Raw genomic sequence first — 24,398 nt, forward strand, 5'->3', positions numbered from 1 at the left:
GATCCATTTCTCCCTCCAAACCCAATTCTTGCTTCTTCTCAAAATGAACAAACATATTTAGGAATCCAGTGCATGGTTCCTTGACGGTCAAGTCACATGTAGATAAGGTGGTCAAAAAGGCTTTTGGCACTTTGGCCTTCATCTGTCAGAGTATTGAGTATAGAAGTTGGGAGGTCATGTTGCAGTTGTATAAGACGATGGTGAGGCCGCATTTAGACTATTGTGTTCAGTTCTGGACACCGTGTTACAGGAAAGATATTGTCAAGCTTGCAAGGGTTTAGAAAAGATTTACGAGGATGTTGCCAGGACTAGATGGTTTGAGCTATAAGGAGAGGTTGAGTAGGCTGGGTCTCTATTCCATGGAGAGCAGGAGGATTTGGGGAGATCTAAAGAGGTGTATAAAATCATAAGAGGAATAGATCGGGTAGATGCACAGAGTCTCTTGCCCAGAGTAAGTGAATCGAGGACCAGAGGACATAGGTTTAAGGTGAGGGGGAAAAGATTTAATAAGAATCTGAAGGGTAACATTTTCACACAGAGTATGGTGGGTGTATGGAAAAAGCTGCCAGAGGAGTGCAGTGCAGTAAGGCTGGGACTATCCCATTGTTTAAGAAACAATTGGGATAGGACAAGTTTGGAGGTATATGGGCCAAACACAGACTGCTGGAGACACTCAGCGGGTGCAGCAGCATCTATGGAGCGAAGGAAATAGGTAAAGTTTCGGGCCAAAACCCTTCTTCAGACCGTTTCGAAACGTCGCCTATTTCCTTCGCTCCATAGATGCTGCTGCACCCGCTGAGTTTCTCCAGCATTTTTATGTACCTTCGACCTTCCAGCATCTGCAGTTCCTTCTTGAACACAGTCTGGTGGGACTAGTGTAGCTGGGACATGTTGGCAGGTGTGGGCAAGTAGGGCCGAAGGGCCTGTTCCCACACCATGTCACTCTATATTTATTGTGATAATAAAGATACATTTTATGCACGATTATTGAATGTTATAGTTTTTCCACCCACACCCCACACAAATGCAAGTTAGCTGTGAACATCAAAGATCCCCTCTATAATCTTTGGTGAACATAGAAACATAGACATTAGGTGCAGGAGTAGGCCATTCGGCCCTTCGAGCCTGCACCGCCATTCAATATGATCATGGCTGATCATCCAACTCAGTATCACGTACCTGCCTTCTCTCCATACCCTCTGATCCCTTTAGCCACAAGGGCCACATCTAACTCCCTCTTAAATATAGCCAATGAACTGGCCTCGACTACCCTCTGTGGCAGAGAGTTCCCCAGATTCACCACTCTCTGTGTGAAAAAAGTTCTTCTCATCTCGGTTTTAAAGGATTTCCCCCTTATCCTTAAGCTGTGACCCCTTGTCCTGGACTTCCCCAACATCGGGAGCAATCTTCCTGCACCTAGCCTGTCCAACCCCTTAATAATTTTGTAAGTTTCTATAAGATCCCCTCTCAATCTTCTAAATTCTAGCGAGTATAAACCAAGTCTATCCAGTCTTTCTTCATAAGACAGTCCTGACATCCCAGGAATCAGTCTGGTGAACCGTCTCTGCACTCCCTCTATGGCAATAATGTCCTTCCTCAGATTTGGATACCAAAACTGTACACAATACTTGCATTGCATTGCATTGTATATAGCATTGCATTGTTTTGTGCAGTGACCGACCGCGCACGTTTTCTTCTACTAAATTGTCCCCGTGTCATTTATTTATTTTTTAATCTCTCTCTCTCCCTTTCAGAGCCGCCGGGGGAATAGAATGGGAGGAGAGGGCCCTCCCGCACAGCCTGGACTGGACTGGGCTGGACCTTGAGGAAGGTGGAGCTCGAGGACTGAGCGCCCGCCCCGGATCAGCTTCGCCCCGGCCGGCCGGTCTGTCGCAAGCACCGGCTTGCGGATCCCGGGGAACCGGAGCGGGGCACGGGGCTAGCCTCTGGATCCGGAGCTGGGTGGTGGTGGTGCTCTTGCAGCCGTGGCGCAGGTATCTCTGCACTTTTTACCCTCGATTTCTCTCACCGGCCGTCTGCAGCGAGGTTTAAAAATCGACTTTGCAGTCCACCCCATTGATGGCGGTGGCAAGTGGAAAGCTGGGACTGAGGGGAGGGGGAGGTGGAGGGGAGGGGATGGAATCCCCTGCTGTTCTTTCTTGTGCGCCTCACACAGGCAGGCAGCTTTGCATGGTAATAATGGCGGACTCGGGCTCCACTGAGGGAACAAAAAAAAATCCGCGAGGTGTACTCCGGTCTCATCGAATGCAAAATCTTTAACGTGCAATCTTTTAAATAATAGTGGGATCCTTTTGTGCAACGATTTTCGTGCAACAAATGGCTCGTCCCCGGGACTGATTGCATGAAATGCATGTGTGTGTGTATACGTTTTTTTTTTTTGCATGGGCTTGGATAGTTTTTTTGTTTGGTGGGAGCTTTGCATTTATACCTGGGAGCTGCATTAAAATTAAAATCCCCAGCTGCTTGGATGGCCCGCCATTCATTTTGATTTTGAAAGCTTTTTTTCTGGGGAGGGGGGTAGTGCATTGCAAATGCATTTTTGAAAAAAATGCATCACAGAGTTTTTATTTTTATGTTTATTTTTTGTGTGTGGGATAGGAGGCGAGGCTACAGGACGTCTCGCCCAGGCAGGCGGAGGTGGAGAGAGAGGGGGGGAAAGAGAGAGAGAGGGTGAACTCGTGCTTTTGAGGGGGGGGGAGGAGGAGGGGGGGAGAGAGAGAGAAGGGGGGGGGGGGGGAGGGGGGTGGAGAGACATGTTTGCGCGCTCCGTTCCAGAGTGTGGAGAGAATCCGCTCCGGGATCGCGCGGCGGCCCGCGCGCTTTTTACCCGGAGCGTCTAGTTGTGCGCTCGGGCGGCTGCTGCATTCCAGCCTGCACCGCCAATGCGTCCAGCATGCTGCCCACCCTGCAGCAAACACCGATGCAATGCAAAACCTGCAACCATTGCAGCCGCGAGAGTTGCTTGCATTCCCTCAACAGTTGCTGCCTGACCCGCTGGCTTTTATATCGGGGCGCATTTTTGCCCGGGCGGCTGCTGCATTCCAGCCTGCACCGCCAATGCACCTAACATGCTGCCCACCCTGGAACAAACACCAATGTAATGCAGCCATTGCATCCACAAGAATTGCTTGCATTCTTCCCCCCGCCCCCCACCACTGTTGCTGCCTGATCCACTGGCTTTTATATCAGGGCGGTTTTACCCGGAGCGTCTTGTGAGCTTTGCCGCCAGCATGCTGCCCGCCCTGCAGCAAACACCAATGCAATACAAACCTTGCAGCCGCGAGAATTGCTTGCATTCCCTTCACAGATATTGCCTGACCCGCTGGGGTTTATATCAAGGCACTGCATTTACATTAAAAACCCAACCAGCTGGATGGTCGGTCTTTGCATCCACCGTTTTCATTTTAATCGTTCTGCTTTTTGGCCATTGCTTTGAAAAAAAATATTTTTTGCATATGAATTAATTGCACATACATCAATGAAAATATATATTTTAATGCATAACAGATTGTTCTGTTGAACGTTACAAAGCACTAACCTCAACTATGATCTGTGTACTGTCTGGTTGCATTAAGGTCTTGGGGCTATTTTGCATTTGTTATCTATTGAGTTGTTTATTATATATTATCCATTGATATTGTGTCTGCAGGTCTTGTTATGCTGCTACAAGTAAGAAAGTACATGTGATAATTGAACTCTGTTTGTATTTTGTTCAATTTTAAGCATCTGCAGTTCCCTGTCTCCTGATTTTCAATGCACTGCCTTGGACGTGCGCTTTTGGTTGTATATGGCTCTGCAGGTGCCATCTCATAGCTAATTCTTTATGTTGTAGGGTTAGGGAGCTGGTGGATATTCTAAAAGCATTGCAGCCAAAGCCTAAATGACATTGTAAAGCAGATGGGTTGGCAAGGGCAAGCTTCATTTTCTATCTATTTTGGAGGAAACTAATAGACTCCAGCATTTCTGTGGATTCGCATCTCTGTAAATCTTCTCTGCACCCTTTCCAACTTGACAGCATCTTTCCTAATAACATGGTGCCCAACGCTGAACACAATACTTCAAATGTGGCCTTACCATGGTCTAATATAACGGTTGTGCAGCAGTAGAGTTGCTGCCTTGCAGCGTCAGAGACTCGGGTTCGATCCTGACTACGGGTGCTGTCTGTACGGAGTTTGTACTTTCTCCCTGTGACCTGCGTGGGTTTTCCCCGGGTGCACCGGTTTCCCTCCCACACTCCAAAGACGTGGGGGTTCGGCAGGTTATTTGGCTTTGTTACATGGTAAATTCTCCCTCGTCTGTGTAGGATAAGATGTCCCTCGGGTTCCCATTTAATCTGTCTCCCCACCCCCTCCTCCTCCTCACCTTAAACCTATGTCCTCTGCTTACGTAGATACATAGACAACAGGTGCAGGAGTAGGCCATTTGGTCCTTTGAGCCAGCCATTGAATGTGATCATGGCTGATCATCCAAAACCAGTACCCTGTTCCTGCCTTCTCCCCATACCCCTTAATTCCGCTAGCCCTAAGAGCTCTATCTAACTCTCTTAAGCATCCAGTGAATCGGCCTCCAGTGCCTTCTGAGGCTGAGAATTTCACAAATTCACAACTCTGCGTGAAAAAGGTTTTCCTCATCTCAGTTCTAAATGGCCTACCCCTTATTCTTAAACTGTGGCCCCTGGTCTCCATTTCCCTGTGATGGTTTCCCCCTCTCATGATACTGTACACCTCTGCAAGATCAGGCCTCACTCTCCAGCACTCCAAGGAATGAAGTCCTAGCCTGCTCAACCTCTCCCTATAGCTAAGGCTCTCCTCATCCCCACTTCCACAATTCACTTTTGCCCTGAAAGACAGCAAGATATTCTTCATTTAGGATAGTCAATATCTTCAAATGTTGATTTTCTCTCCCAGTTGATCACGTTCTAAAACTGTTAACAGAGATCAGTGGAGTTAAGTTAAAATGCTTAGCAGTAAGTTTTGACAGAAATGCAGTTAATAATATGCTTTCATGCTGATTGACTTGAGTATTTATAATTTTTCTTTTAGATTTTGGACAGGTATGTGGGTAGGGTTTTACTCTTTTACTCAGAGAAGGGGAATCACGGAGATTTAAGGTGAGGGAGGAAAGATTTAATAGGAACCCGAGGGGAACTTTCTTTTACACAAAGTGGTAGGTATATGGAAGGCGCTGCCGGATGAGGTAGTTGAGGATGGTGCTATCACAGCATTTAAGACATATTTATACAGGTGCATAGATGGGACGGGTTTAGAGGGATTTGGGCCAAATGCAGGCAGGTGAAACTAGGGACATGTTGGTCAGTGTGGGTAAGTTGTGCCGAAGGGCCCGTTTCCATTCTGTATGGCTAATTTCAGCTTCTGTAGCGTTAAGTTTTGTATGCAGCTGGAGTGCCGCTTCAGAAAGGAGACTGGTATATTATTAATGTCATTCATTTTTTAATTTGAGAACCTGTTTGGGTGCCATATTTGCGTTTGTCAGCACTGTTCTCGCTGGAGTTTAGAAGAATGAGGGGGGACCTCTTTGAAACATACAGAACAGTAAAAGGCTCGGATAGAGTAGATGTGGAGAGGATGATTCCATTAGTGGGAGAGTCTAGAACTAGAGGTCATTAAAGGATGTTCTTTTAGCAAGGCGAGTAGGAGAAATTTCTTTAGTCGGAGGTTGGCGAATCTGTGGAATTCTTTGTCACAGAAGGCTGTGGAGGCCAAGCCAGTGGATATTTTTAAGGCAGAGATAGATTCTTGATTAGTTTGGGGGTCAGAGGTTGTGGGGAAATGGCAGGAAGATGGGGTTAGGAGGGAGCGATCGATCAGCCATGACTGAATGGCGGGGTAGACTTGATGGGCCGAATGGCCTAATTTTACTCATTCCTTATGACTTCCATCATCGCTGGTGCTGAACCGTGGGGCTTTGATGTGGTTTACTAAGCATTCATGTGTTGATAAAGTCTGCGTACGTTCCCATGTATATGAACAACCCAGGAGAGGAAATCTCACGCAAATGCCGACTCTTATTTAATGCAACCTAAACACTTTGAGTTTGCTTTCAGTCTGAAGAAGGGTTTCGGCCCGAAACGTTGCCTATTTCCTTCGCTCCATAGATGCTGCTGCACCCGCTGAGTTTCTCCAGCATTTTTGTCTACCTTCGATTTTTCAGCATCTGCAGTTTCTTCTTAAACACAATTGCTTTTAGTTTAGTTTAATTTTGACATACTGGACCTGTAAGCAGGTCCTGCAGCCCACCCATCAGCTATCCGCGCATACTGGCGCTACTCTACAAACTAGAGACAATTTACAATTTTTACCAAGTTAATTAGCTTACAAACCAGTACATCTTTGGAGTGTGGGAGGAAACCAGAGCACCTGGCAAAAACTCTTGCAAGTCACGGGGGGAACGTGCAAACTCCATACAGGCAGGATTGAACCCAGGAGTTTGTTTTACATGGCCTTTTTAAATATTTTGGCACCATTGCGATATCTCTGTGTGGTTGTAGAATGTTTTTCTGTTGTTTTTTATTTGGAGTAGGCTGATATCAGGAATAATTTTAGTCACACTCAATCAACATCAAGCTCTTTCAAAAGCATAACCCCGTTTCGCGGTAGCTTCCCTGAACAAATGTAATAATTTTTATGAGCCATCCCTTTGTCGGTCACAGCTTTCACACGCTTTCTCGTTGGGCGAATGCAGACGAACAGATGTGCAAAAAGCTGGTTTAAGCTTTCCCTGCCAGATGGTTTTAACACCCTCTGGGTCTGTTGTTGTCGAACAGCGGCGCTAACTAGAAACATAGATGATAGGTGCAGGAGTAGGCCATTCAGCCCTTTGAGCCAGCACTGCCATTCAATATGGTCACGGCTGATCATCCAAAATCAGTACCCCGTTCCTGCTTTTTCACCATATCCCTTGATTCCGTTAGCCCTAATCTGACACTCTCTTGGCTTCCACTGCCTTCTGTGGCAGGAAATTCCACAGATTCACAACCCGTGCCTGCCTTGACCCCATATCCCTTGATCTAGTCCCTAGTCCCTAGAGCTCTACCTAACTCTCTTAAATTCATCCAGTGAATTGGTCTCCACTGCCCTCTGTGGCGCAGTCACAACTCTCTGGGTGAAAACGTTTTTTTCTTATCTCAGTTTTAAATGACCTCCCCTTTATTCTTAGACTGTCCCCCCCCAATCCCGTAAGAATTTTATATGTTTCTATAAGGTGTCCTCTCATTCTTCTAAATTCCAGCGAATACAAGCCCAGTCTTTCCAATCTTTCCTCGTATGACAGTCCCGCCATTCCGGGGATTAACCTCGTGAACCTACGCCGCACTGCCTCAATGGCAAGGATGTTCTTCCTCAAATTAGGAGACCAAAACTGCACACAATACTCTAGATGTGGTCTCACCAGGGCCCTGCACAATGAGGTACAGCACTGCTCTCTGCAGGAATGTTACAACATTTTGAGATTTTAAAAATCAGGCCTGTAATTTATCCCATCAGATAAAGCATAAAAAACTTTTAATTTGACACCTAATTCACTTTCATATCTTCAGTATTAAAAAAAGGTATGGTCATTTTCATACTCGGAAATTAGCATCTTGTTCCCTATTGCTTTTCCATTGACTTAACACAAAAGCTGTGATCGAGGACAGTCAAAAGCCCATAACTTTCTTAAAAATTAAGAGAACTGAATGAAATTTTCAGTTATTGTAGATTGAAGCATTCTGAAACAAATATGAAACTTTCTTGGATGACCTGAAAGTAAAACATATAATTGGTTAGTTACCTAATTGTAGCTAATTACAAAATTGACCGTTGGTACGGAAATAGTAATAAACACCCAGACTGCCTTGAAAATTAAAAAAATGTGACGGGTAAAGAAATTACAATTTCTAGCAAAAGATCAAGTCTTTATGGAGAAGATCAGCTGCTGGCTGGTACATTGGCATATCATAATCAGTAGCATCATACTCCTCAGATTGCAACCAAAAAGCAACTCTGTATATTGTTTTGACATTATAAACTACAAGTTTTTGCTCTGCAAACCATGCCTTTCTCCCCACTACTTTCCCATTGATAATATCCTGTAGATCATCACATTTGGAGTAGTCCAAACTCGGATAATCTCTGCGATTGATGTTCAAATCGGCCTCTTTCAATTTCCCCCCTAGTTTTTTCCTTTGTTTCGTGTCCCGAGGAATCTCCTTGTCTTTCTGCCGCTTGATGATTTCTGCTCTCAATTCCTTCTGTGTTTTCTTCCGTCTGTTTCTCTGCATGCTCCCCCATGTCGCTGCCTTAGAGCACCTCCTCCCTACGTTGCTCCTCGAAATGATCAAGGTAGTTGACTGTTTTATTCTTGCAGGCCCGCATCCTGCATGACAAATAACGCATGATGGCATTGGGAGATTTCTGTTTCGATAAGCTAAACATCCCCATTATCTCCTCCGCATCAATGTTGTGTGATCTTGCTGATGCAGTCTCCTCCTTCAGTTTCTCAGTTACATCAAGTTCAAAGTATTAACTATACTGCCTTTCCAACACAGTGATGACAGCTTGAAGACAGCTCCTCATCTTTGAACTGAACTGTGGATGTACTGGTAGCTCCCGAAGTTTTGTCAACGTGGCATCAAGATGCACCTCCTCACTGAAGAAATCTTCCCTTGCCAATATCAATTCCTCTGGATCATCTGTGGCTTCCTTTAGAGCAGCAATCACCCCTTTAATCACTTTGATGCCATCAACATGGTTGATCTGATTCTGGCTTGAAGTGTAGAAAAGCTTCATCCAAGGCCTAGTCAGATATTTGCCAAGAAAGCCTAATATCTGAAGTTCTACTTTTGCTTCAGCCTGGGTTAAGTCATGGAGGATGGTGCTTCTCAACCCCCCACAGGATGTTCTGCTGTTCAGCAGGGCAGCAAAGTCATCATAATGTTCTATGAGCTTGCCATTAATATGGAAAAGTATATGTAATCTGTTGCCACGGTACTGTGGGAGGACACCTTGGGGGATGTTCCTTTCATCCAAAAATGCAACAAATCCTTTTGGGTCCCTTTTTCCATTCTTGTACCGAAGTTTGTTCATCTGCAGTATGACATTTACTGCTAGACAGTCTTTCCCAAACAAGAATTTTTCTCCAGATTGTTTCTGCATTTTGAGGGCTGAGCGAACTGATGTTGCGATGGAGTCGAGAGGATGCAAGTGTCAGCAGAGCTCATTCAAAGATTTACCCCACTCACTGATCACAATCCTAATAGCAGCATAATTAGCTGCACACCTGTCACTCAGTGTATAAAAATGTTGTCTATTATCTTTTGCCCGGTATCTTGGCAATCTGTGGCTTGCTCATTAAAATAAGTGTTACAATAACTTTTACACAATTGTCAACCGTATCGCAAATATGTTGCACACATAGTCCTCAGCAGTCCAACCAGCCAATTCATCGACTGCTGCAGAAAGACATTTATCTGTGGTGGTGAAGTGTACACTGTTAATATGGGTCTCTTCTTGGGAGGTTGCATCAAAACCCACAGTCAAATCCTTTGTTGCTAGGATCATCTCTGCTGTCTGCAACTTAGCAATAGCTTTGTGTCGTTTCTTTATACATTTGTCCTGTTTAGTGTAGAGATACAGCACGGAAACAGGCCCTTCGGCCCACTGAGTCGACCACTATCTCTGTGCACCAGCACTATCACCCTACGCACAATTTGTAATCGTTACCAAACCCAATTAACCTACAAATCTGTACGTCTTTGGGATGTGGGAGAAAACCCATGCAGGTCACGGGGAGCACGTACAGACAGCACCTGCAGTCGGGATCGAACCTGGGTCTCTGGCGCTGTGAGGCAGCAACTCTACCTCCACCGTGCCACTATTATGTATGGACATACCCAATCTTTCTATGAAGAACGAAGAACCTGATTGCTCTTGTAACGCTGCGAGTGAAAAATTCTGAGCAATGTCTTTTTGCTGCTGAATATAACAAATCTAACCCACAAAAATTAATTGTCAACCATAGCTGGCCTTAATTTGTGTGAAATAGCTTGCTGCTAAATACTTGCCTGCAGTTTTCACTCAACCTTCTCTCTGCATCAGGCAGCAGTTCTCAGCAAATCCAGCCTGATGTGGGATTTGTCCTCAGGGGCTCTATGTTTAGAAATGTAGGGTTCTGCTTTTACCAAAAATATTATGGGGAAGGCCGTGGTGGAAACTTGTTTTTCATTTGCATATCTGATTGAAGGATGTTCATACGTTTGCATCATCAGGACATATAATGTACTACAGCACAGGAACAGGCCCTTCGGCCCATGATGTTTGTGCCGAACATGATGCCAAGTTAAACTGTACTCGCCTGCCTGTACATGGTCCATATCCCTCTATTCCCTGCATTTCCATGTGCCTATCTAAATGCCGCTATGGTATCTACCTCCGCCACCACCCCAGGGACCTCCACTACTCAGAGTTATAGAGGGATACAGTGAGGAAACAGGCCTTTCGCCCCAACTTACCCACACCGGCCAACGTCTCACTAGTCCCACTTGTCTGCATTTGATCCATTTCCCTCCAAACCTGTCCTATCAAAGTTAAAAATTAAAGATGCCCCACTGCGGTTTATTTTGATCAGATTTTATTTTGCACTAAACGTTACTCACACTATTCTCTTTATCTTGTATCTGTGGACGGCTCGATTGTAATGGTGCATTGGCTGACTGATAAGCACGCTGCAAAAGCTTTTCACTCTACCTCAGTAATAAACTAAACTCAAAACTTGCATTGGAATTCAACTGCAGATGCTGGTTTATACTAAGGGGAGATACAAAATGCTGGAGTAACTCAGCAAGTTGGACTGAATGGGTGATGTTTCTTGTCGAGGCTCTTCTTCAGACTCGACTCGACACCATTTATTATCTAAATGGCATCAAGTTGGGAAAAGGGGAAGTACAATGGGATCTGGGGGTCCTTGTTCATCTGTCAATGAAAGTAAGCATGCGGGTACAGCAGGCACTGAAGAAAGCGAATGGCATGTTGGCCTTCATAACAATAGGAGTTGAGTATCGGAGCAAAGAGGTCCTTCTGTAGTTGTATTGGGCCAAAAGTCTCCAGAGGTTTCCGTTCGGGTTTCCTAAGTGGGACAGGGGCATTAGTGAGACCGCACCTGGAGTATTTGCAGTTTTGGTCCCCTAATTTGAGGAAGGACATTATTGCTTTTGAGGGAGTGCAGCGTAGGTGTACAAGGTTAAATCCCGGGATGGCGGGACTGTCATATGCTGAGAATGGAGCGGCTGGGCTTATACACTCTGGAGTTTAGAAGCATGAAAGGGGATCTTATTGAAAAATATAAGAATGTTAAGGGTTTGGATATGCTAGAGGCAGGAAACATGTTCCCGATGTTGGGGGAGTCCAGAACCAGCGGCCACAGTTTAAGAATAAGGGGTAACCCATTTAGAACGGAGACGAGGAAACACTTTTTCTCACAGAGTTGACAGTCTGTAGAATTCTCTGCTTCAGAGGGCGGTGGAGGCCGGATCTCTGGATACTTTCAAGGGAGAGCTAGATAGGGCTCTTAAAGATAGCAGAATCGGGGATATGGGGAGAAGGCAGGAACGGGATATTGATTGGGGATGATCAGTCATGATCAATTCAATTCAAGTGAATGGTGATGCTGGCTCGTAGGGCCGAATGGCCTACTCGTGCACCTATTGTCTATTGTCTAAAATGGTCTGAATAATCCATCTCTATTCTACAAAAGTCTAAGGAAACACTACTGTGTGAACACACTTGATTTGAACAAAGTGAGTTCCACTGCAAGAAAATCATCCCCCCCCCCCCCCCCCCATGTCAGTTGAAAAAAAAAAGCCCCCCACAATGAAATGCGATTGTCCCGCGGCCATTAAAGCTACTCTCGGGTGATGCAAGGTCACAGTAGAATGGCGATGTGGCTCGTAGGGTCGAATGGCCTTCCAAGTGGCCTAATGCCTATTGTCTAAAATGTTCTGAATAATTTCCATCTTATAATACAAAAGTCTAAGCAAACACACAACTGAAAATCCATCCACATGACAAGATACATTTCAAATTTCAATTGTAGAGTGACAATGCTTGAAAACAGGCCTTCGCCCCACTGAGTCTCTTCCATCCAATGAGCAGAAAATCATAATTCCATGTCACAACCAGTTGAAAATAAAAAAAAACCCCACAATGAAATGCACGGCTAATGGTTAATCTAGTCACTCTCATGAAAGCATACATCAATAGAGTAAGACGTGAATTTTTAGTCAGCCAGTTCCAAGAGGAATGCCCCCAAAAATACAATGTTCAAGGATGATTTCCTCCTTATAATCAAATGGTTTGCAGACACACAACTGAAAATCCATCCACATGACAAGATACATTTCAAATTTCAATTGTAGAGTGACAATGCTTGAAAACAGGCCCTTCGGCCCACTGAGTCTCTGCCATCCATTGAGCAGCCATTCCATAAGTTCATGTCACAAGAACAGAATTAGGCCATTTGGCCCATTGAGTCCACTCCACCACATCCTGCTGATCTGCCTTTCCCTCTCAACCCATGCTCCTGCCTTGTCACCATAACCTTTGATACCCTCACAAATCGAGAATTGGCCAGTCTTCGCTTGAAACAGAAAGCAAGTGGTAAATTGGGTAACATGTCTTATTTTTGGCTGTTTTGCAGTTGCACAACTGGTAGAAGTTCTGCTTTGCAACTCCATTGTCCGGGGGCTAATTTTGCCCTCCTGCTCTCTGCAGTTTGCCTGCTCTCCCCAAGGTGGCATAGGTTTCTTCTGGATATTCTGCCTGCCTCTCCACAATCCAAAGATGGTGGGTGGCTTAAATCATCCTTGAACATTGTATTTTTTTGGGGGAACTTTTTGAATAAAAGTTTTTTCATGAGCCCCTGACTCTATTGATGTATGCTTTCATGAGCGGGCGCAGAGGTAAGTTAGCCGTGCATTTCATGTGCACCAGAGACCCATTTTCAATTGGTTATTAATAATTGCGTGGAATATGATTTTCTTATTTGGAACTCACTTTGTTCAAACCAAGTGTGTTCGCACAGTAGGTTTCCTAAGACTTTTGTAGAATCCACAAAATGGAGAGTGCTAGTATGCGGGGATCGCTGGTCGGCGCGGACTAGGTGGGCCGATGGGCCTGTTTCCACGCTGTATCTCTAAACTAAACTAAATGCACACTGGCACACCTTTCCGTGCAAAGTGGTCATGTTGCTGTAACCAGATTACTCTATTATCAGAGTGCAGTAGACTTGAGTGCAACAATCAACCATGTTGAGGTTTGAGATGTGTACCTGTGAGCATTTATAAAGGAAGCTCAAAATTCCTAAATTCCATCAAATTAATAAATTCCATGCACCATCTTTAAGAGCCCTAACTAGCTCTCTCTTGAAAGTATCCAGAGAACCTGCCTCCACCGCCCTCTGAGGCAGAGAATTCCACAGACTCACAACTATCTGTGAGAAAAAGTGTTTCCTCGTCCCCGTTCTAAATGGCTTACTCCTTATTCTTAAACTGTGGCCCCTGGTTCTGGACTCCCCCAACATCGGGAACATGTTTCCTGCCTCTAGCGTGTCCAAACCCTTAACAATCTTATATGTTTCAATAAGATCCCATCTCACCCTTCTAAACTCCAGCGTGTACAAGCCCAGCTGCACCATTTTCTCAGCATATGACAGTCCCGCCATCCCGGGAATTATCCTTGTAAACCGACGCTGCACTGCCTCAATAAAAAGAATGTCCTTCCTCAAATTAGGGGACCAAAACTACGCACATTTTGTAACTACTTTTAGTTGCCGGGTCCAAGATGTGATTCCTGCTATATGTTGTTTCGCAAATTTTTTTACTCTGATCAGCTGCAGTTAACACGAGCAGTTTGATTTCTGTGTTGTATCTAGCTTGATTTCCATACTTCAGCTCGTATCCTGCCTCCAAAGTGCTTGGATCCATATCTGCTCTTGCACTGCCGTGTTGAAAGAGTGTCATGGAATCCAGATTTTTCTCATTTACTTTTTAAACACTCTCCAATAGTGTTTATTGAGAGCCTGGGAAGAACAGCGGGAAGTGTAACTGCACAATTCAATTGGGCTGAATAATCTGTCTCTGTAGATGGCACAGAATTCTGAGGGGACGCAAATGCATGAACTCACTTGGCTTAAAGTTCTAAAAGTTAACATTTTCTAACATGTTGTTCAATTTTGTGACAGTTGTTTCAAAGGACATTTTGCTCACCCATGTTCTTCCCTTCAAGTAGATCTTGGTCAATAGCTCTTGCCGCTCGAATCCATTCTCTTCCAACTCATCACCCACCAAAGAACCATTGATCAGTGTCAAAATAATCCAATTGATTAGTTTGATGAGCCAGGGCTAGAGGGTCTGATCTATAGCGAGAGGTTGAGCAGGCTGGGACTATATTCCTTGGAGTTCAGGAGGATGAGGGACGATCTTATAGAATCTCTTGCTCAGAGTAGGCGAATCGAGGACCAGAGGACACTGGTTCAAGGTGAAGGGGAAAAGGTTTAATCCGAATCTGAGGGGTAACTTTTTCACACAAAGTGTGGTGGGTGTATGAAACGAGTTGCCAGAGGAGGTTGTTGAGGTTAGGGCTATCCCAGCATTTAAGAAACAATAGGACAAGTACATGGCTAGAACAGGTTTGGAGGGATATGACCCAAACCCAGGCAGGTGGGACTAGTATAGCTGTGGCATGTTGGCCAGTGGACAAGTTGGGCTGAAGGGCCTGTTTCCACACTATCATTCTTTGACTACGAGTAGCCATTGTCTATTATGATAGACAAAAAATGCTGGGGAAACTCAGTGGATGAGGCAGCATCTATGGAGTGAAGGAATAGGTGACGTTTTGGGTTGAGACCCTTCAGACTCGAAACGTCACTTGTTCTCAATGTGGGGGGAGTCCAGAACCAGGGGCCACAGTTTAAGAATAAGGGGTAAGCCATTTAGAACGGAGATGAGGAAACACCTTTTAGAAACATAGAAACATAGAAATTAGGTGCAGGAGTATGCCATTCGGCCCTTCGAGCCTGCACCACCATTCAATATGATCATGGCTGATCATCCAACTGGATAGACTTGGTTTATCCCGTATCCTGCCTTACTCTCCAGGGGTTGGACCCCCTGATGTTCCCGATGTTAGTCCAGGACAAGGGCACAGCATCTAACTCCCTCTTGAGAAAACTTTTATTCACACAGAGAGTGGTGAATCTCTGGCTCTCAACTGAACCCTCTGTGGCAGTTAGAGTTGGCCCTTGAGATAAGGGGATCACTCAGGTTCATACTGAGTTGGATGATGAGTCTATTGAATGGCTCTGCCTCTCGAGGGCGGTGGAGGCCTAATTTCTATGTTTCTAATAAGGGATACTTTCAAGAGAGAGAAACACCTTTTAGAGTTGTGAGTCTGTGGAATTCTCTAAAGAGAGCGGAGGCAGGTTCTGGATACTTTCAAGAGAGAGTAGATAGGGCTCTTAAAATGGCGAAGTTGGGATATGGGAGGAACAGGGTACTGATTGTGGATGATCAGCCATGATCACATTGAATGGCGGTACTGGCTCGAAGGGCCGAATGGCCTCCTCCTGCACCTATTGTTTATTGTCTATTCATTCGCTCCATAGATGCTGCCTCGCCCGCTGAGTCTCTCCAGCATTTTTGTCTACCTTTGATTTTTCCAGCATCTGCAATTCTTTCTGTCTATTATGGGGACTCATCTAATTTCCTGAGCCCAGATGAAACCATGTCTTATTTGAATAAGACGTGCTATCCCTCTCTCCCCAAATCACTTGAGCGAATAGAAGCTATGTTTATGCAGTCTGTCCTTGATTTGCCTGTATAAACTGTGATAATCTACACTGTACCATCTCCAAGGACGGTATGTTTTCTTTTCTAGTATTTGTGCTCGAAACTGAGCACGCTATTCCAGATAGCAGAGGCTGCAATATCAATTGTGAATATTTTCACTATTCTGCAACATTTTTAATGATTATTTCTCTGCATGGATACTTTAATCCACATGGCCCTTCACCATTCCCATTCTTCCAGCATTTAGAAAACATTCAGATTTTTTTTTTCCCTCACAAATCCAAAGTAAATTCTCTTTAATTTTCCAACAAGGAACCTTATGTGCAGTAGTTCATGCGTGTTAGGAGCAGAATTGGGCCATTCAGCCCATCAAGTCCACTCTGCCATTCAATTGAGGCTGATCTATCTTACACTCTCGACCCCATTCTTCTGCCTTCTCCACTTAACCCCAGACACTCGTACTAATCACAAATCTACCTCACTACCGTAAAAATATCCATTGACTGCCTCCGCAGCCTTCTCAGGCAATGAATTCCGCAGATTCTGGCTAAAGAGATTCATCCTCATCTTCTTCCGAAAGGAACGTCTTTTAATTCTGAGACTATGACCTCTGATCCTAGACTCTCCCACTAGTGGAAACATCCTCCCTACATCCACTCTATCCAGGCCTTTCACTATTCAGTAAGTTTCAATGAGGTTCCCCCTCATCCTTAGAAACTCCAGCGAGTACAGGCCCAGTGCTGTCAGATGCTCATCATATGCTAACCCACTCGTTCCTGGATTATGCCCAATAACCTGTCTGTTCTCCTGTTCCTTAGCTACTTTGCTTTCTGTCATTGATATTAAATTCCCCCTTTGTTTATGCAAATTACATTTAATAATTGTGAAAACATGGGAATTTCAGGATGAATTTTGTTTTCTGGAGTATCCAATGGCATTCTCAGTTCTACTCTCCATTTCGCAGTTATCTGTGTCATAAGATGCAGGTCCATCACCGATGTTTGGCACCTTTAATCCGGACAAACCCCCCCCCTCCCCCTCCCCCCCCTCCCCCCCCCCCCCCCCCCTCCCCCCGGAAGTCTTCCCGAACGTGTGGTGCCTAGACTGGGCGAGGCAGCACCTCTGGAGGTCACGGGTAGCGATATATTGGGTTGGGATCCTTCTACATTTATTGTAGTCGGGGGGGGTGAGGGAGGAGGGGAGGGTGAAAGGTGGGATTGGGACAAAGCTTGGGAAGTGATAGATGGGTACAGGTGAGGGGACTTTGGCAGATGAGGGGACAAGAGCTGGGGTTGAAAAGGTGACAATAGGGTGTTCTTCCTCGTGTCCGGCCATCTTCTATATCACGTCTGTCCGGTCAGTCAGTGACGGCTGACGGTCGGTGTTTGCAGAATTGGCTACTTCAGTCAGTCACTGCGGTACAGTTTCTGTCGTCAGCATTGGCCGGGATGTGCCACGTTGAGGCTTCTGCTTGCATCCCACAATAGGGTGTAAGAGAAAGAGAGGGAAATTAATTTGGCTGTTTCACCTGATTTGTGAAGACTCCCACTCATGGGAAATAGATTACTATGCGTAGCAAGCAACTGCAGATGTGTATGAAAGAACTGCAGATGCTGGTTTAAATCAAAATGCTGGAGTAACTCAGCGGGTGAGGCAGCATCTCTGGGGAGAAGGAATGGGCAACGTTTCGGGTCGAGACCCTTTCTTCAGATTCGGTCCAAGGAAAGGTCTTGACCAGTAACGTCACCCATTCCTCCTCTCTGGAGATGTTGCCTGTCCCATTGAATTCCTCCAGCATTTTGTGTCTTTAACTGTGATTACTATCTATTTGTAACTGTCTTTGCAAAGAAATTTTTTTTTGTTTAATCATTTGTAACTCTCTGCATTTTCTCCCTCCCCCCCCAGTAGTCTGAGCACAATCTAACCATGGAAGCTGACAAGGTTGCAGAATCCACCAACTGCCTTGCTAATGAGAGTACCCAACATAGCACCAGCACCCGGTCTGCTTCTGTGGATATGGACATCTCGATTGATTCTTCGCAGCCCAGCGCAGAGAGGGCTCCGACTTCCACTGCTGACGAGGGGAGTGGTCTCAAGCCTCCCGCTACTAATGAACAAGTCACGGTAAAGCTGAACACGGATGGAGGCAATGAGGTGTGGATTAAACCCAAAAACTTCAGTGAAGGCAATGGTGAAAGGAGAGAGCTGGAGGCGTTTTATAACGACTCTCCTTCAGGGGACGGGCACACCGGCCCTTCGCTGTACCGACTGAACGATCCGTGTCGGGCGGACGATGAGGGCGGGGCGATAGATTACATGCTGCAGTCGGCGGAGCCTGCGCCCAGCAAAGGGGCAGCTGGCGCCAGAGAGGTCGCCGAGAACGACGGCGCCCCGGGTCCTCCCGAGAACCAAGCCGAGCGCGCGGACGTGGCGGTGGAGACGGACGCCCCGGAGTCGGCCCCGCAGACGGACAAGGTGGATGCGGGAACGGATTCGATCCCGGAGAGGGTGGATGATATGGCGGGGAATGGTCCACAGCAAGCGTCTGACGGTGCGGGGGGTTGCGGATCACTCCTGCCTCAGGGCAAAGATGGGGGTGACGTCTGCAACGTCGGCACCGAGGAACCCCCTCTGGCCACAAACATCACCCACAACAAGGTTGCCACACAAGACGAAGAGGTGGAAGGGAAATCAAAGGATGGAAAGGATAGTGAAACTTGTAAACCTCAGTCTTCCAGTGCAGGGTCTTCAGTGATTGAAGGTGAGCCACCATTATTTTGTAAACTGATATTCATGTTCATAAATGATGGGAGCAGAATTAGGCCATTCGGCCCATCCAGTCTACTCCCATCATTCATTCATGGCTGATCAATCTTTCCTCCTTTAAACCCATTCTCCTGCCTTCTCCCCGTAACTCCAGACACTAATCAATATTCACAGTTTAATGTTACAGGTCAGTGGTTAAAAATGTTACATGATTGTGCTTTCCCCCTCTGCCCCACCATCACTCCTCCAATTTCCCAAACCAAAGCTCAACAAAACTTTGTGCGTAGGAAGGTAGACACAAAAAGCTGGAGTAACTCAGCGGGACAGGCGGCATCACTGGAGAGAAGGAATCGGTGACGTTTCGGGTCGAGACCCTTCTTCAGACAGCTGCTGTAGGGTGAAACCGAGAAGCTAGTCCGACTTGGGTGGGGGAGGGAAAGAGAGGGGGAATGCCGGGGCTACCTGAAGTGAGAGAAATCAATATTCATGCCTCTGGGCTGTAAGTTGCCCAAGCGAAATGTGAGGTGCTGTTCCTCCAAATTGGATTTAGCGTCACTGACAATGGAGGAGACCTAGGACAGAAAGGACTGTGTGGGAATGGGGAGGAGAATTAAAGTGTTCAGCAACTGGTAGATCAGATAGGTTCAGGCGGGCTGAGCGGACATGCGAGTCTGAAGACGGAGTCCGACCCAAAACTTCACCTGTCCATATTCTCCAAAGCTTTGCTCAACTGATACTTGAACGTTCTGGAACATTCTGAGGTTGAGCGGCTGATACAAGTTCTTTACAGGTGCAGGAGGGTGTCGGGGTCTGATTAGCATTGAGTCTTTCTCCTCGTCTGAAGTCCGAGGGAAATATTTTTTGTTTAGCTGAGAGATACAGCGTGGAAACAGGCCCTTGGGCCCACCGAGTTCACGTTGACCAGCGATCACCCCGCTCGCTAACATTATCCTACACTCTAGGGACAATTTACAGTTAACCTGCAAACCCGCACATCTTTGGAGTGTGGGAGGAATCTGGAAAAAACCCACGAAGGTCACAATGAGAACATACAAATCCCGTACAGATAGCACCGTAGTCAGGATGGAACCCCGGTCTCTGTTGCTGTTGGGCAGTAACTCTACCACTGCTCCACTGTGCTGTCCTATTGTTCTCAGCAAAAAGTTAATAGATTATCCGATTAGCTGCTCTGACTACATGTATCTTTGCTTATTCACTTCCAGTCTTGAGAGATTTTCCTTGCACTGGTTTTTGGTAGTTGGGCATCTTTTAAAGAAGATGCTTTTAAAGAATGTGATTGCTTTTTTAAAATCTCACATCCATGTTTCTACATTTTTGTGCACTTCCATTATGCTGGTCTTTCTGAGATTTTGATCTTGTCTTGTGCAGATATTCCTCAAATCTAGGCAGAAACAAGAGACTGCAGATGCTGGTTTTCCAAGAAAAGTGGCAGAGTGCTGGAGTAAGTCAGCAGGTCAGGCAGCAGCTCTGGACGCGTGACGTTTCGAGCCGAAAAACTTCACCCGTCTTTCTCCAGAGATGCTGCCTGACCCGCTGAGTTATTCCAGCACCTTGCGTCATTCCTCACATCTCCCACCACTAGGTCTAGAAATGTTGGAAATTGTCATAGACATGACCAATTCTAATTCTATTTGCTGCAGAATGTGAAAGGATCGATCTTAATTTGTCAAGAAAAATACCAAAGTGTGACTTTGTTAGCAAAATAGCTTGTGGAAATACAATAAAGGTCTAATGTTGCATGCAAAGATATCATAATATCAAATAAATATAACATAATGTTGCATGGTAATATTGTCTAAAGAAGGGCCTCGACCCGAAACGTCACCCATTCCTTCTCTCCAGAGATTTTGTGTCTAATGCAAATATATCATATGAATGGGTGCTCATTTGAGCTTGGGTGGTTGAATTAACATCAGTTCTGAGAAGTTTGATGAAGTTAAAGGGGGTTGGTTAATTAAGATGGGAAAGTTGGCTTGATGCTTTTAAATTAAATGGACCTGTTGACTTCTTGAAGTCTCATCTTATCTGATACGCCATAGCAGATTTTTGCCATGGATTGTCGTGCAGAGGGTCCTTTAAGGTTGGCACCTAGGCTTGTTGTCTTGCAAAGGGCCTCCGATGGTGGGCACGTAGGCTTATGTAGGAGGAACGAGGCTATTTTTTTACAAAGAAAAGTCCCACATTGCTGGAGTGACTCAGCGGCTCAGGCAGCATCTCTGGAGAACATGGAGAAGGACTTGGACAGGTTGGAAGAGTGAATAAAGAACTGGCAGATGGAATACTGCGTTGTAAAGTCGTGCACTGGTAGTAGGAGTAAAAGCGGAGTCTATTTACGAAATGGGGAGATGATTCTGAAATCGGAGGTGCAAAGGGATTGGGGAGTGTTGGTATAGGATTCCCAAAAGGTTAATTTGCAAGTTGAGTCGGTAGTATGGTAGTCAAATGCAGTGCAAGAGAATGGGGTTGGCAGGGAAAGGTAGATCAGCCGCGATTGAATGGCTGAGCAGAGCTGCTGAGCCCAATGGCCTAATATTGATCCTAGAACATGCATGAATGTTGATAGGTGACACTTTGGGTCAGGATTCTGCTTCGCCAGTTATGTTATACTCACTCATGTCATTAATGGCTTTTAATAATTCTTTTTTTTTTTTTTAAACAAAAAAAAAAACAAACTTCAAAATTAGTTGACAGGAATTAACCTGTCGGTGGGACCCTTCTTCAGACTGTTATGCAATTTATTGAGTTTGTTATCTAGGCTTTGGGGAGCAAACTGTAAGGCCTGTCTTTCCTATGTTGGTGACCAAGGAAATGTACCAATGACTGTTGTTGCTGGTAGTTCAGTGACACAAAATGGCAGCCACTTTGTCACCATTTGGTATGAATGCGTGAAATAGTATTTTGATGTAGCAGTGAAGAAAGGGAAAGCAAAAGAGAATTGATTTTTAACAAAGATTGATCTATGATCTACTCAAATTGATTGAAATTGTCCAGAAATTTGTCCCAGGAATGGGTGGGTTAATATATGATGAGCGTTTGACGGCACTGGGCCTGTACTCGCTAGAGTTTAGAAGGATGAGGGGGTACCTCATTGAAACTTGCCGAATGGTGAAAGTTTTGGACCGAGTGGATGTGGAGAGGATGTTTCCACTAGTGGAAGAGTCTCAGAATAAAAGTTGCTATAGGAAGGAGACGAGGAGGAATTTCTTACGTGAGAGGTTGGTGAATGTGTGGAATTCATCGCCACAGACGGATGAAGGCCAAGTCTTTTCACACAGAGAGTGGTGAATCTCTGGAACTCTCTGCCACAGAGGGTAGTTGAGGCCAGTTCATTGGCTATATTTAAGAGGGAGTTAGATGTGGCCAAGGGGATCAGAGGGTATGGAGAGAAGGCAGGTACGGGATACTGAGTTGGATGATCAGCCATGATCATATTGAATGGCGGTGCAGGCTCGAAGGGCCGAATGGCCTACTCCTGCACCTAATTTCTATGTTTCTAAGTCAGTGGGTATTTTTAAGGCAGAGATAGATAGATTGTTGATGAGTATGGGTGTGGGGATTATGGGGAGCAGGCAGGAGAATGGAGTTGAGGGGCAGAGTTATATCAGCCATGATTGAATGGCGGAGTGGGCATGATGGGCCGAATGGCCTATTTCTCCTCCTATCCCCAATGAACATGAGAAGTATTTGCCAATATGAAATAACATGATAACTAGGGGGCAACTCTTTCATATTGCTACAAGCCGTGTTGCAGTTTTAACCAAAAGAATCCCGAATCTTGAAGGTGAGCCTCTGTTCATGATAATGGCGATTGTGTGTGGCCAAGAGGAACAGGTGGAGCGATACATTTGGATAGATTAGTTTGCCCTTATTCCCTGTTGCCGTGCAAACTGTCCTGCATTATTAATAATTCCAGTGGATGGTGCTATAACACGACTTGTGTCGAAAGGCAGCATTTCCTCAGCAACTTGCACTTCATTCCACTTCACCCTCCAGGGAAAGTGCCGCCGCAAAGGTCAGATCAACTCTTGCTTGGCGCAGCGGTGGAGTTGCTGCCTCACAGCACCGGAGACCCGGGTTCGATTCTGATCTTTGCCGCTGTCTATGTGGAGCTTGCACGTTCTCCGTGTGGCCACGTGGGTTTTCTCCGGGTGCTCTGGTTTCCATCTGCACTCCAAAGACGTGCAGGTTTGTAGGTCAATCAGCTTTTGTAAAATGTCCCGGGTGTGTGTAGGATAGTGCTAGTGTACGGGGTGATCCCTGGTCAGCGTGGGCTGTTTCCACGCTGAATCTCCAAAAGTAAAAAATAAACAATAAAGCTTCATGCAGGGTTGTAGTTTGTGTTTGGCCATTTGCTATTCTTCCTCTGTTGCCAATCCTCCACCTACATTTCCCCCACGGGCAACACTGTGGCCTTGCTGGTAGAGTTGCTGCCGCACAACACCAGAGACCCGGCTTCGATCTGGACTACTTGGAGCTTGTACGTTCTCCACATAACTGCGCGGGATTCCTCCCACGCCCCAAAAAGATGCGTGGGTTTGTAGATTAATTGCCCTCTGTGAAACTAATCCTAGTGTGTAGAGTGTGGATACTAAAGTGCAATAACATTGATCACCTGTTTACACCAGTTCTATGTTCAGCATGGACTCGATGGGCTGAAGGGCCTGTTTCCTTGTTGTATCTCTAAACTAAACTCCAACAAGAAATTCTACTCATAATAAGCCTCCAAAATTTTCTTATGGAGAAGTTGCAACCTGATGAAAAATGCATCCAATTTAGGGGTGAATAGTTTAGTTTAGTTTAGAGATACAGCATGGAAAGAGGCCCTTCGGCCTACCCAGTCCGCACCGACTAGTGATCACCCCGTACACATGAAGGTCAATTTACAATTATATCCAAGCCAATTAACATACAAACCTGTAAGTCTTTGGAGTGTGGGAGGAAACCGGAGCACCTGGAGAAAACCCATGTGGTAACGGGGAGAACATACAAGCTCCTCACAGACAGCACCCGTAGTCGGGATCGAACCTGGGTCTCTGGTGCTGAAACGCTGGTTCGCTGCGCCACCGTGCCGAATACATGTAAAGATTCATGCTCCCACTTGGTTTCTCTCGTTGTCTCTTTCTTCTCAGCATCCAAGTAGATCTTCCACTTTGAACGCAGCTTAGCAAAGAAGAGAGGAAAATATCTGTAGTTGGGATCTCCAGTGGCGTTATCATGAGCTAGTGTTTCTATAGTTAGTCAGCTGAGTGAACATCAATGGGAAACCATGTGGCCTCGTGCCTGTTTTGCCATTAGTGAGATCGTGTCTGATCTCTTACTTGAGTACTACTTTCCAGCACTCTAGCGTTGGCACGATGGCGCAGCGTAGTGTTGCTGTTTTACGGCGCCAGGGACCTGGGTTCGATCCTGACCTCGGAGGCTTGTCTGTACGGAGTTTATACGTTTTCCCCTGTGACCTGCGTGGGTTTTCTCTGAGATCTTCGGTTTCCTCCCACACTCCAAAGACGTACAGGTTTGTTGGTTAATTGGCTTGGTAGAAATGTAGAATTGTCCCTCGTGGGTAGGATAGTGTTAATGATTAGTTAGAGGATAGTTAATCTGTGGAACTGAGGGCTGTGGAAACAATAGACAATAGGTGCAGGAGTTGGCCACTTGGCCATTCGGCCTGCACCACCATTCAATGTGATCATGGCTGATCATCCCCAATCAGTACCCCGTTCCTGCCTTCTCCCCAAAAAGTGTTTCCTCGTCT

The 24,398-nt window shown here is 45.7% G+C and overlaps 1 protein-coding gene across 5 annotated transcripts in view; it reads left to right on the forward strand.

Annotated features, from left to right (window-relative positions):
- Positions 1-1,862: 1,862 nt before the first annotated feature.
- LOC129702028 (zinc finger MYM-type protein 3-like) overlaps positions 1,863-24,398 on the forward strand; it is an 82,361-nt gene continuing 59,825 nt past the window's right edge. For 4 of the 5 annotated variants that reach the window (XM_055643527.1, XM_055643529.1, XM_055643530.1 and 1 more), the window contains exons 1-2: positions 1,872-1,994; positions 17,765-18,620. In XM_055643527.1, the coding sequence (XP_055499502.1) occupies positions 17,786-18,620 (835 nt within the window). In that variant the 5' untranslated portion in view covers positions 1,872-1,994; positions 17,765-17,785. Of the gene's footprint in view, positions 1,995-17,764; positions 18,621-24,398 lie in introns of all 5 variants that reach the window. The other variant, XM_055643528.1, reaches the window with a different exon arrangement.

This window comes from Leucoraja erinacea, chromosome 12, assembly GCF_028641065.1.
Source record: "Leucoraja erinacea ecotype New England chromosome 12, Leri_hhj_1, whole genome shotgun sequence".
Taxonomy (NCBI): domain Eukaryota; kingdom Metazoa; phylum Chordata; class Chondrichthyes; order Rajiformes; family Rajidae; genus Leucoraja; species Leucoraja erinaceus.